Consider the following 12,772-nt stretch of genomic DNA (forward strand, 5'->3'; position numbering starts at 1 on the left):
CAGACGTCAAGCTTTTCGCCGATCTCTCCGGCGAGACACTTTAAGTCGGGTAAAGGAGAGGATTCGAAGACGGGAGAAGGCTGAGACGTAACTCTGGAGCTGTATATCTTCTGTTCAAGTCCAGAACAGGGAGACAACCCTGTTGCTGCTTGATGCTGCCACCTGCTGGTGTAAAACTCCAATCAACGTTTATGAACTGCTAGCTGCTGTCTATCGTCTGATTATTACCACTCCTGTTACACGTTTCATCACACGTCTAGTTGGTGCTCATCCCCAAGTACACCGAGCTCCCCGGTTTCCAAGGCAACGAGCCAGAGGTGGAGCAACGTCGCGAGGAGATGATTCGCTACATGTGCCTGGACTCCTTCATGATCACGCCTATGCCCGCCCTGGCCGAGATGTGCTCCAAGCTCATCTGCAGCATCTCTGCCCTCATTCACGATGGAGCTCTGTGTGAGTGCATGTGACACAAACACACACCCACACACACACACACACACACACACACACACACACACACACACACACACACACACACACACACACACACACACACACACACACACACAAACATTTAAATGTTATGGGTTCAATCGCCCACAGGCACCTTAACTATACCTTAACACCTAATCTATTCCTCCGTTCTTTTCTCTAGCTTGCCAGTGTGACCCCCAGGGTTCGGTCAGTGCTGAGTGTGATAAGGTCGGGGGTCAGTGTCACTGCAAACCCAACGTGATTGGACGACGCTGCGACCAGTGCGCCCCGGGAACCTATGGCTTTGGGCCTCACGGGTGCACCAGTAAGTCTGTTTGTTATTCTTTCATCGTCCACTCATATTCTCAATTTTTTTTAGCTCAAAGAAGGTCGTAAAATCTAATTATTGCCATTCAAAACATTCAAGTCACACTCTGTAGTGGAAATTTTGTTATTCATGGAGATTCAACTAATTGTTCAATTTTTAAACATAGTAGTGAGACGAAGTCATTGTGAAATGTAAGATTTATAAATGGAAGTACTTCACACCCTCACTGCAGCTATTATTCATTTCCCCTCTACAAACTAATTAGTCCTGAAGTCTATGACAGATTGTTTGGCAGAAAACATTGAATCAAGTAAAATTTATAAAATATATATATATTTTTATTGTTGTTGACCAATTTGTGGTCCCTGTTTCAACACTGTAACACTGAAATTCACAAAAAAATGTGTTATGTTTGTGTTCAAAATCATATATTTTATCTTCCTGATAAAGGCAAAAAAATGTCTAATAAATGGGAGCGAATTTTGGAGAAGGCAAGTGCCACCTTTGCCACTAGATTTTAACTCATCAATATCATGTTATTGTCCATTTTCTGAAAGAAAAAATAGTAGGCCTTTATTGTTGGCAGTCAAATCAAACTCCTCCCTCTTATGAAATTCCATTGGATTATGTTTCATTTGCAAAATGTCAAATTGCATAAATCGTTGATGCTCTTAAAGCGCCAATGGACAACTTTATTGTTTTTGCTTATCAATACAAAGTTAATGTTGACAGGGTACAGGGTACACAGGGCCCACAGGGTTCCCTGTGAGAGAGCCCAATATCCTGTGAGAGAGCCCAATATCCATTACCCTTGCACAGGGTAATGGATATTGAGTAATGACATCATCATCATCACTATGCATTCGGAGTGCCACCGGGTACGAACCCCCGGGAAAATGATGGATTTCGGGCAGTGTGTCACAGGAAGTGCGTCAACAATGAGCAACCATTAGCGGGAACGGCGAAGGGTGGAGCAATCTACTCCAGGTAGATCAAAAACCCTTGAATATAAAAGCGACTAATTGAAATGGGTTGAGAAATGTTAACGTTATAGTGCTTTTTATCCAGAAAAACACGCAGCTCCCCCGTTTACTTGTATTTGTTTTCAGGCCGGTCACCAGTCAATGCGGTGTCTATGTATATATGTCTATGATTGCACAACCAAAATAAATTTAATTAAACTAAAATTGTGACAATTTCAACTGACCTCTTCATTGAACACGCTTCTTTTTTCTCTTATTTCCAAAGTGGCATTGATCATTTCCACAGAGGAAAACGTAAAGCGCACCGGGTGTCTTTGCAACAGCGGCACAAACAATAACACAACTTGGAAACGCTGGGGGGGAATTGAAAAGTTGTCTATTGCCCCTTTAATTCCGTTTCAAGAGTCTTAAACGTAAACAGACACCAATGCAAAACCACACCCATATTTACTTAAAACAACATCGATGTCACTCTGCAAAAACTCTCTGTGCCCCACCCCCAGCATGTGACTGCCACTCCCAGGGCTCCCTGACCCTGCACTGCGACCCCCTGACGGGCCAGTGCCCATGCCGGCAGGGGGCCACGGGCCGCAAGTGCTCTGACTGCCAGGCGGGCCAGTGGGGCTTCCCCACTTGTAGCCCCTGCCAGTGCAATGGCCACGCCGAGAGCTGTGACCCGCACACGGGGGAGTGCAGGGACTGCAGGGACTACACGGCGGGTCACCTCTGCGAGAGGTGAGGCCTGGGAACCGGCCGGGATGTTCAGCAAATGTTCAATGCGGGTGGACGCGGTTGGTGGATGACGGACGCATTTGTTCTGTCCCATCCCAGGTGTGTGGATGGGTTCTTCGGCAACCCGGTGCTGGGCTCGGGGGAGCACTGCCGGCCGTGTCCCTGTCCGGGGAATCCCGGCAGTGGACACTTTAACGGTGACTCGTGCCACGCGGACCACTCCTCCAACCAGATCATCTGTAACTGCAGGCAAGGCTACACGGGTAAGGGAGGCGGTCATATTGCACAGACCATTGTTATCATGTGGACTTGGTCCTTGTTAGTCTTGTCTTATTGGAGGGATGATATAATGTCAAAAGAACAAGAACAAGTAGGGTGTCGACAGAGTACTCTGCCCCGATTGGATGTACTACAAGTACTACACGCAGAATAGATTAAATCACTTTATCATTGAACACAGCTGTTCTTTCCTGCCTGCCCACAGGCACCCGCTGTGACCGTTGCGCTCCCGGTCACTACGGCAACCCGGAGCAGCCGGGCGGAGAGTGCCGCCCGTGCGAGTGCAGTGGCAACATCGACACACAGGACCCAGAGTCGTGTGACCCCAGGACAGGCCAGTGCCTAAAGTGCCTCTACCACACAGATGGGGCCTCCTGCACCCACTGCAAACAGGGTTACTACGGTAACGCGCTGGCTCAGGACTGCAGGCGTGAGTGTGTTTTTTATTTAGTCAACCTAGTTTCCGTCATCACCTGAAATTTACCTGGTATTTAGGATTGGCTCACAGACAAAACAGAGACAAAACAAACCAGTGCGGGTCTTTATTTCCAGTAGTAAATGTATGTATATGAAGAGTTTCTCCAAAAGCTTTGGTATATAAATTGGTACGAAGAATTCAGCTTAAATTATTACCATTATTACCCAACAAGTGTGCAATATTTTGGCAAATTAAGTTTGGCAGTAGAAACCTATGGTGCCATTTAATAGAAGTAAATGAAGCTTCAACTCAGTTCAAGTTCAGGTTCAAGAGATTATTTTTCAGTGTGAGTGTATTTCAAATAAATCTGCTAGACTAACCTTAAAAATAATAACTGCGTAATATATTATTCATAGTATAATAAATCTTTCCTTGTTGTTTGGCCTTATGTCGGTATTTATGTAGCACTACTCTTTTCCCAGGCTTTAAAACCTGCCATCTGCTCAGCTTCACCTCTATTAACCCCTGACAGTCCAGTCCATTATGTGCATGTTCCTCGTCTACTGCAGGTTGCACCTGTGTGTCTGCCGGCACCCTCCAGCCCCACTGCAGCGACGGAGAGTGTCACTGCGACAGGCAGAGCGGCGCCTGCCCCTGCAGGGACCATGTGGAGGGCCACAACTGTGACCAGTGCGCCCCCAACCACTGGAACTACGGCCGGGACCGGGGCTGTGAGCCCTGCGGCTGCCACCCGCAGCATGCCCTGGGGGCCCACTGCAACATGGTGGGCAGACAGGAAGGGGCCTGAAGAATTGTCCTGCTTGTGAAGACTTAGTGCCCCTCTCCTTGACATCTCCCTCCCTCTCTCTCTCTCTCTCTCTCTCTCTCTCTCTCTCTCTCTCTCTCTCTCTCTCTCTCTCTCTCTCTCTCTCTCTCTCTCTCCTTCTCTGTGTCCACAGTTTACAGGCCAGTGCCACTGTCGTCCAGGGTTCGGGGGGAAAGAGTGCACCGAGTGCGAGCAGTTCCACTGGGGAGACCCGCGGGTGCAGTGCGAAGGTGACACACATCTTAATTAACAAAAAAAAAAATAATACAAAACAGGGTGCACCTGAAAAGTGCGTCAGTTGGGAATTATTTCAGTAATTGCTATTTGTATGCGCTGCCTTCTTTAGTTTTGCTCGATTTGCCCTCTTAATTTGCTTCTGTGTCAGTAGGTATTTTAACTGAGCTATCGTAGCTGTTCTCTTAACGTAACATTTTTAGGAAATTATCAATTCCCGGGGGGGGGGGGGTTGTCTTAAAGGGCTATAACACCTCTAGTTGGTTGCTTTGGTCTGATTCATGACGTAATTGTATTGCAGCCATTCATACAAATGAAACAATGCACTACTCTGATTGATAGTGACCTCATCCTGCGTCATCATCAAATGTTTTTTTCATCAAATTCTTATGATAAAAACTTTGCGACAGCTACAGACTTACGCATGGTATTGTTTGACGGCGTTTGGAATCCCCACTTATGCCACTCTTCCCCCGCTTGTTCTCATGCGATGCAAGAAATAAGTTATTGGGAAAAGTATGAAATGCGCTGTTCGTCATCGCCGCAGCGCATTCAAAAGATTAAAAATGTTTTAATTTGTTCTTCTCCTCCTTCCTCTCTCCACCCCAGAGTGCAGCTGCCACCCGCTGGGCTCGGAGACGGCCCAGTGCGACCGGCTGACAGGCGCTTGCGAGTGCAGAGAGGGCGCGGCGGGCCGGCGCTGCGACGAGTGCGCCCGCGGCTTCACGGGCGTTTTCCCCGGCTGTGTGCAGTGCCACCCGTGCTTCCAGCTGTGGGACGACGCCGTCTGCCAGATCAAGCGCGACATGGACCGCATCCAGCAGACGCTGCGGTTGATCCTTGAAAGCGGGGAGACGCCGGGCGTCAGCGACGCGCGAATCCGGGAGCTGGAGGAGAAGCTGCGTCGGGTCCTGGACCTGCTCCGGCGCCGAGACAGCGACGGGGTGTACCAGCTGATCGGGCAGAGCGTGGACGACCTCAGGTGAAGTCCCCGGGTTTAGAGCTCAGCGAGCCACAGCCGTGGTCAGAACCGGAAAAAAAGAAGTGAAAGAAATAATCCTGCGTGTGTGTGTGTGTGTGTGTGTGTGTGTGTGTGTGTGTGTGTGTCCCAGGGCGGAGATCGCCCTGACGGATGGGCGTCTCATGGGCATAGGGCGGGAGCTGAACGTCACGGCGGAGCAGGACCGGGCTCTGAGACGGACGCTGGGTGACCTGGAGGCGGAGCTGCAGCACATCAACAGCACCGTGGAGCAGAGACGCAGAGAGATAGAAAACCACCTGAGCTCCGGGTTCAAAGGTAGGAACGTCCCTCCCACAACGCAATAGCAGGCACAGTTCACAATTTATGTCAGTTAATTCGCTAAACATACAATTAACATTTATCAACGCATTTGGGTGTTTCTCTTATATTTCTGCAGAAAAATTCAGGCAAACCAAAAACTGAATGCAGAAACACTTAGAAAGGGAAAGATTGGTTCGCAATCAATCACAGTGAGAATATCATGCACGTAACTGACATCCGTATTACATGTTGCATAATATACATTTGCCAAACGGCCAATGATAATTGTGTGGAAATAAAAATTTCGGTAAAGCTAAAATAGAATTAAGGAGGCCAAAATGGCACTTAAACATTCAAACACTAAATAAATTGAAGTTAAGGAATGAGAAAACCAAAATATTTATTTTACATTTTTTCATGTTATTATTTTATTTTAATAAATATTTTATTCAAAGCCGAGCTTGCAATTTCTGGGGAAAAACATGGAGACACAACATTTAGTTGGATTTTGAATATTTATGTTCTGGAACGGGTGTAAATAAAGAATAAAAGGCATAACAAAAAACATGTCAGCGTCATAGGTATATAATAATATAAAATAATGTGGAAAAAAACATGTTTCTAACATTTCATACACAAATTCCTTCCGCTCATTTTTCACAACGCAAGGCCCTTTCACTCCTGTTTCATCAGACCAGTATGAGAACGTGAGGAGGTACTTCCGGGAGTCCACGGCAGCGGAGCGCAGGTGCAACGCCTCGGTGTCCGGTCCCTCCAGCCCCGTGGAGCAGTCCAGAGAGACCCGGCGCCGCACGCAGGACCTGCTGGACGCCCAGAAGGACAAGCTCCTCCGCACCACGGCGGCGCGGAAGAAATCCCTGGAAGAGCTGCAGGGCAAAGCCCACGATTTGAACAAGAAGGTTCATCACATCAGTCACAAGGTAGGGCCGTGTGTGTGTGTGTGTGTGTGTGTGTGTGTATGTGTGTGTGTCTGTGTGTGTGTGTGTGTGTGTGTGTGTGGGGGGGGGTTTACTGTGAGGCTTGTGTGTTTGTGTTGTTCATTTCCAGAATTGAATGTGAAATAAGTGATTTTTTTTTTAAATCTCTCTAAACATTAAAATATCATACGGTATCCCAAGATGAACTTTAGTTCCATGGTGAATCTCTCATAAAGGTCAATCGATTCTCTATTGGCTCCAGCCGTCTCATTTGTCTTTGTACTTTGTTGTTGCGATCAGGTGGTAACGCATGATTGTGCGCACCGTGGTGGTCGAAAAGTGACATCGCTTTAAATGATCGTACCGGTGCAACTGTCTCCACCGGAATCTGGACCTTCTGCTCGGTAGTTTTTTTTTTTGTTTCGTTTTTTTTTCCTCATCCCGTGCCCCTCTCTCTCCCAGGTGTGCGGCGGTCACCGCAACGCCACCGCCAACGGCACCTGCCCGGAGAGCCCGTGCGGCGGAGCCGGCTGCCGCGACGAGAGGGGCCGGCTCGCGTGCGGCGGCGCGGGTTGCAACGGGACGGTGAGCGCCTCTCTCGCCGCGCTTCAGCTGGCCAGGGATGTGTCGGACAACCTGACGGCCGCCGCAGAGGACCTGGAGGCCGTGATGAGGAAGGTACGGCTGCAAAAAACTCCGAAATACACACACACACAGACGCACACACCCCTCGCGGGTTTTTTACGGTGCGTGGCGCTCTGGGATTTTGAAAATGGCTCCTCCCTTCATTTTTTTGACCTCCTCAGCTCAAGGACGTAGCCTCGCTGACCCAGGATGTGAAGAATCAGGCCCTGCACACTCTGAACAAAGCCCGGAAGAAGAAGGCGCAGTTTGAGGCCTCCAACAAAGAGCTCAAGGACTTCATCAAGAAGATCAAGGACTTCCTCACCGGTGTGTGCCAACCTCAATTTCTTTTTTTGGCACCCGGCGGCCGACGTTCGGGTGGCTAAGAGACGTTTTTTCCCCTATCTCTATCCCAGAGGAGGGGGCCGACCCGGAGAGCATCGAGACGGTCGCCCGGCAGGTCCTGTCCATCACGCTGCCCGTCAACAGGACCAGCATGAACCGGCTGGTGCAGCAGATCAGGGACAGCCTCGCCAACCTCACCAACATCGAGAGCGTCTTCAACCAGACCTCGGAGCAGCTGAGCAGGGCCAAGGAGCTGCTGGGCAGGGCCACGGACGCCAAGTGAGCGGAGGGGCTTGTGGGTCCTCGCTTTGAACCTGGGTTCTCACAGTATCCTCTAACCTTGAGGCCGATGAAGAATATAAATGAAAAAATGTAGTATAAGGTTTTTATTAGCCTTGTCTGCGGTTGGGATTGGCATTTAGACATTTGTAATTCAGACATTAGATATTAGCGGCTGCTTTTAGTGACTCAATGAATTGCTCGCAGTTGATCCTTTTGAGGCGACTGTCCTCCTCCGCACCCTAGCTACCTTACACAAATTTTATTTTTTCTGGTCCTAATTTGTGTTTGCTCCTCAGCGCGTTTAGAAAATCAAAACTAATGTAATGTTCAAGAATCAAGATTCAAGAGCTTTATTCGTCACATACATATATATACTTTCATACATATATGCAGTGAAATGTCTTTGCAACGCACCCGGAGATTATGCACAATAGTTACTAAATCGAACATAATAGCTTATCTAACTCCTACCTAGCTTACAAACTGAAACTGACTGATTCCTAAAACGTAATGCAGTTAGTGAATAGAATAATATAAATAAAATAAGACTCAAAAAAGATAATACGGAGTGGGGCTACAAAATAGAAGAGAATAGAGTTATGTATATGGATAGTCTATTTGTATATACAGATATGTGCAGTAAAGTGCATTTGAATAAAGTGATTAATGTTATATTGTCTGGTAATAGCCACTAACAGTATAATGTCCAGCAGGCGCTGGTCAGCAAAGGCTCAATGAACATGAGAGAAATTCAAGAAATGTGTGCGGTTGAATGTAAAAGAAAAAAGGGTGATATCCACCCTGCTGCGCGCTCAACACGTCGGACTCCCGATCGAATCACCCTGACTGACCCTGCCCGTCTGTCTGCCTGTCTGTCTGTCTGTCTCTCTGCAGGAGGAGGGCGGAGGGGGTGAAGGACAAAACTGACGTCACCAACCGGGCGCTGGATGCGTGTGGAAAGGCCGTGGACCAAGCCAAGAAAGCCCTGGAGCAAGCGCTCAACAATCTCAACAGCTCCCGGAATGCAACCGCCGGGGTAGGGCACCGCACCACCGTACTTCTGAGAGTGTTTGGGTGCGGGTGACAAAATCCAAAATCACCCTCCTCCGCCTCCCCTCCCTCCACTCCTCCTCTCCAGGTGGAGCGCCGGCTGCAGCAGCTGGAGGACAGGCAGATGGAAGCAATGATGCGTCTGGCCAACCTCTCGGCGGGGGTGGAGGCCTTACGGAACAAGGTGGAGCAGAACCGGGCGACGGCCAAGGACGCCAAGGACCTGGCCAACAACGCTACGCAGCTGGCCTCTGCGCTCAAGCAGGTGAGTCTGCCGGCGGCGCTCGCGCCGGTCGGGTATTTGGAGCGCGTACGTTTCATTTTTCCCGAGGGAGGTTGTTCCCGACGCTGTCCGTGTCGCCGCCCAGAGCCTGAACGAGACGGAGGACCAGTACCGTGAGCTGCGGATGAAGGTGGACTCCCTCGGCAGCCCCGCGGGAGGCCTCGGCAACGTCAACCAGAAAGCCAAGGACATGAAGAAGGAGGCCACCGACCTCCTCAACAACGCCAACAGGAGCTTAGACCAACTAAAAAGTGAGCATTCCCGTCCCCGGCTGGTACTTAACCTCAACCCCTTGGCGGTTATAACCCTGTCTGTACCATATCGGCACCGTCTTAGGGGAACTAAACTGTTTTCCTCTTCCGCTCCAGAGCTGGAGAAGAAGTTCAGGAGCAACGAGCAGCGAATGCAGCGGCAGCGCGACGAGCTGGCGGAGCTGGAGCGCAACGCCACGGCGGTGCGGGAGGAGATTCGGGAGCAGGTGCTCAAGTACAGCAACTGCTAGCAACGGTGGCCGCTGCGACGGGCCCCCCACTGTGGGGGACACGCCACCCACACTGTAGCCCACGAAAGCACCGGTGCCTCTATTCATTCAATGCTGTCCCGTGTCCCGCACGTGTGCTGCTGGGGCGTTCCTGTTCTCTGTCCGTGCGCTGTGCTGCGCTTCTTGACCCGAGGACATCGGCGCCGTCAGAGCGGCGTCCGTGTCTTTACGCTATCTAAACCGACCGAGGGCCAATGGAGAATGTTCGTCTGATTCCATGTGTTCCGTGGGCTTATTGAGTTATGAAATTTCATTAACAGATTATGCTATGAGATTTTTTTTTTTTATGACTATTTTTCCAGAAAGCTCTCAAGATGTTTTCTTTTTCATTATTATTATTATTATTATTATTATTATTATTATTATTATTTGACGATAGTACTTAATGCTTTTTACAATATGACATTCCTATTGAGAAAGTAACAGGATAGAAAGAACTAAAGATAAAAAGGGTCATTTATTTTTGTTACACAACATTTTATTGATTAAATGAATACAAAGGCATACACAAACATTCTGTACGTGCAAGTCTGAGGTCTGATCGACAGCGATGGAAGGCGAATAAATTTGATACACTTTACGTGATGTTGCAGCGTTTGAATGTTTTGTGCGTCGTGTTGGTGGAGTTTCCCGTGTGTGTGTTCGTGTCATTGTCATGCGCCGCATGAACATGATGAAGTTCCCTGGAAAAAGGTGAGGAATGATTCCACTTTCACCGTCTGCAGGGGGCACTGTAAAGGAGAGGCTTGTCTCCTCTGCTTATCTCCCTGCTCTCTCCTCCTTTTTAAGACCGGAAGAAAACTGCCCTGGCTGCTCTTTCCCGCCTCCCGGTCCCGATACCCATCTGTTGGATTTCCGATGTTTTATTTTCCCTTTCTCAGGGTTATACAGTCGTACGCCTGTACAGTACAGTACAGTACACTGTACGTCCATTGTAGGGCCCGCTGTACCCACCTAGCTGTCAGTATTAAGGAACTATCCGTTTCATTCTGGGAATAGTGCCTGGTACCTATACAAAGGGAGACTGTCCTCTACTAACTGATGGAATGTGCAATACAACAGTGAATTACTTAAAAGTATATGTTAAAGTAATAATAATCATGATCATAATAATAATAACAATCATAATAATAATAATAATCATAATTATAATCATAATTATAATCACAGTCATAATAACAACAACAACAATAATAATAGGAATCACAATCATAATAATCATAATAGTAATAACAATGATCATCATAATCCTAATAATCACAATAATAATAATAATCACAATCATAATAACAATAATAATAGTAATAAGTACAATCATAATAATGATAATAATGATAATAATAACAATCAAAATAATTATAATCATGATAGTTCTACAGCTCCTTTATGTCAGTACAAAAAGTACATTCAACCCATTGCGGGAACTTTTGGATCCACCTGTTGGACGCGCGCTGGACAGTCGGAGCAGGGGATCTCTGCGCGTGCACGACGTGCCCATTGACGCAATCAAAGGGAACCTGGTCCGCTCGCTCGGGAGCGCGCATTCCTGCACGGGCCGGCGGCGCGCGGGCCCGGGCCGGCGGCGCACGCGAGCTCGCCCGAAAACCCGCGTTGGAGTTTTTCAACGAACTTCCGGGAAAGCGAGCGGTTCAAGGGCAGGTTTAAACGTTTATTCTGTTGTATAATTACAAGGACGGAATTAGCATGATACATTTGGATTTGTTTGCAGGATATCGCATTTTTTTTTATTTACGCAACATTATTCTTATGACATTTTATCGTCAATTTACTTTCTTCTTCTTCTTCTTCTTCTTCTTCTTCTTCTTCTTATTATGATTATTATGATTATTATTTCCTAATACATTTTTTTATGAAAGGCAAAAAACAAAGCATATGTGTTTGCTTTGTTTTGCCTGCATTTCATGTCTTCCAAATTACAACAAAAACAGCGAAAATCCTTAATTTGGCCGTTAATCTTATTTTATTTGTATTTTTCTTTTGGAGGGGGGGGGGGGGTTGCCTCTCAGGGCTTCCGTAATTTCGATACCTTTAAAGCAGTGGTTCCCAATCTGTTTTTAGCGGTGTAAGATGCTTTTTTCAGCTGGGTACCCCCTTCACTGGCATTGGGAGGGGAAAAACAGAATTTATATAATTTCTACACTGTATGTGCGTCGTATGTGTTTTTTTTTTTTTTTTTTTTTTTTAAACAATATACGTATATAACCAATAGTTTTAACACATTTTTAAAAAATATTTTCGGAGTACCCCTCTGCAGTACCCCAGCAGTACCCCTAGGGGTGCGAGCACCCCCGTTTGAGGAGCACCGCTTTTAAAGTTGATTATCGCCGGCTCCGTTCCCCGCGCGGCTCCACCCCGCGGTTTCATAAAGTGGCGACCGGACCCCGGAGTCCGGAGCACACGCCGCAGCCCCGTCCGCCTGTCGACCGGTCAGCGCCGGAGCAAGTGGATCCACGCAGGACAGGACCCGCGACACGGTAAAGGTGCGAGCCCGTCCGCCTCCGTGACATCAGTCCCACGAAACTTGAACTGGAGCGGTGTGGGAAAACGGGGCACACGGAACGAACGTTATCCTACAAAGTCTCTGTGGGCTTTTATTTTATTTTTTTATTTTTTATTTTTTTTTATTTTTTTTAAATCTTTCTAACTAAACGACAGGTGAGTGCTTTTAAGTGCTGTTTGGGTAGTTGGATCTTTATTGTTGTTGTTTTTTTTTTTTTAATAATTCTTCATTTATTAGGGTTTTTTTTTTTTTTCTCTGGGTCCATTTTCACTCAATTTCTTCTTCCATCACAGGACACCCGCGGACCGATGCGCGCGCAGCCATGCACGCGACCCTCGTAGTGCTCGTGTGCGGTAAGTGGACCGTGCGGCCGCCGTGTCTCCGACTAACCCACCAACCCACCGACCCACCGACCCACCAACCCCCCTCTCAGAGCGGTTCGGATAGAATCACGGCGTTCAAACCGTCCCTGGGAAATTAAGCGGAAAAGTCAAAGCATGTGTGGACCCTCAGAACTCGGTGCGGTCCACCGGGCCGCGACGGGATGGGATTTCCCGGATGCGCAGCGGCGTTTCCGAGGTGATGGGGTGGTTCAAGGGAAGTAACATCGCTCATAACAATATATAACTAGT

The 12,772-nt window shown here is 47.9% G+C and overlaps 2 protein-coding genes across 4 annotated transcripts in view; both read left to right on the forward strand.

The window, feature by feature from the left end:
• Nucleotides 1-9,794, forward strand: part of lamb2l (laminin, beta 2-like) — a gene marked incomplete at its 5' end in the record, with an annotated part of 27,214 nt that extends 17,420 nt beyond the window's left edge. Inside the window, 17 exons of the mRNA XM_080015324.1 lie at nucleotides 261-453; nucleotides 656-799; nucleotides 2,289-2,520; nucleotides 2,617-2,780; nucleotides 3,002-3,226; nucleotides 3,784-3,998; nucleotides 4,174-4,270; nucleotides 4,884-5,256; nucleotides 5,387-5,571; nucleotides 6,250-6,497; nucleotides 6,957-7,172; nucleotides 7,301-7,445; nucleotides 7,535-7,742; nucleotides 8,640-8,781; nucleotides 8,884-9,060; nucleotides 9,164-9,329; nucleotides 9,447-9,794. Of these exons, the coding sequence (XP_079871450.1) occupies nucleotides 261-453; nucleotides 656-799; nucleotides 2,289-2,520; nucleotides 2,617-2,780; nucleotides 3,002-3,226; nucleotides 3,784-3,998; nucleotides 4,174-4,270; nucleotides 4,884-5,256; nucleotides 5,387-5,571; nucleotides 6,250-6,497; nucleotides 6,957-7,172; nucleotides 7,301-7,445; nucleotides 7,535-7,742; nucleotides 8,640-8,781; nucleotides 8,884-9,060; nucleotides 9,164-9,329; nucleotides 9,447-9,580 (3,264 nt within the window). The 3' untranslated portion in view covers nucleotides 9,581-9,794. The remainder of the gene's footprint in view (nucleotides 1-260; nucleotides 454-655; nucleotides 800-2,288; nucleotides 2,521-2,616; nucleotides 2,781-3,001; nucleotides 3,227-3,783; nucleotides 3,999-4,173; nucleotides 4,271-4,883; nucleotides 5,257-5,386; nucleotides 5,572-6,249; nucleotides 6,498-6,956; nucleotides 7,173-7,300; nucleotides 7,446-7,534; nucleotides 7,743-8,639; nucleotides 8,782-8,883; nucleotides 9,061-9,163; nucleotides 9,330-9,446) is intronic.
• Nucleotides 9,795-12,092: 2,298 nt separating this feature from the next.
• lamb2 (laminin, beta 2 (laminin S)) overlaps nucleotides 12,093-12,772 on the forward strand; it is a 44,156-nt gene continuing 43,476 nt past the window's right edge. For 2 of the 3 annotated variants that reach the window (XM_080014692.1, XM_080014694.1), the window contains exons 1-2: nucleotides 12,161-12,295; nucleotides 12,434-12,493. In XM_080014692.1, the coding sequence (XP_079870818.1) occupies nucleotides 12,463-12,493 (31 nt within the window). In that variant the 5' untranslated portion in view covers nucleotides 12,161-12,295; nucleotides 12,434-12,462. Of the gene's footprint in view, nucleotides 12,121-12,160; nucleotides 12,296-12,433; nucleotides 12,494-12,772 lie in introns of those variants that run through there. The other variant, XM_080014693.1, reaches the window with a different exon arrangement.

This window comes from Zeus faber (assembly GCF_960531495.2).
Source record: "Zeus faber genome assembly, chromosome: 15".
NCBI lineage: Eukaryota > Metazoa > Chordata > Actinopteri > Zeiformes > Zeidae > Zeus > Zeus faber.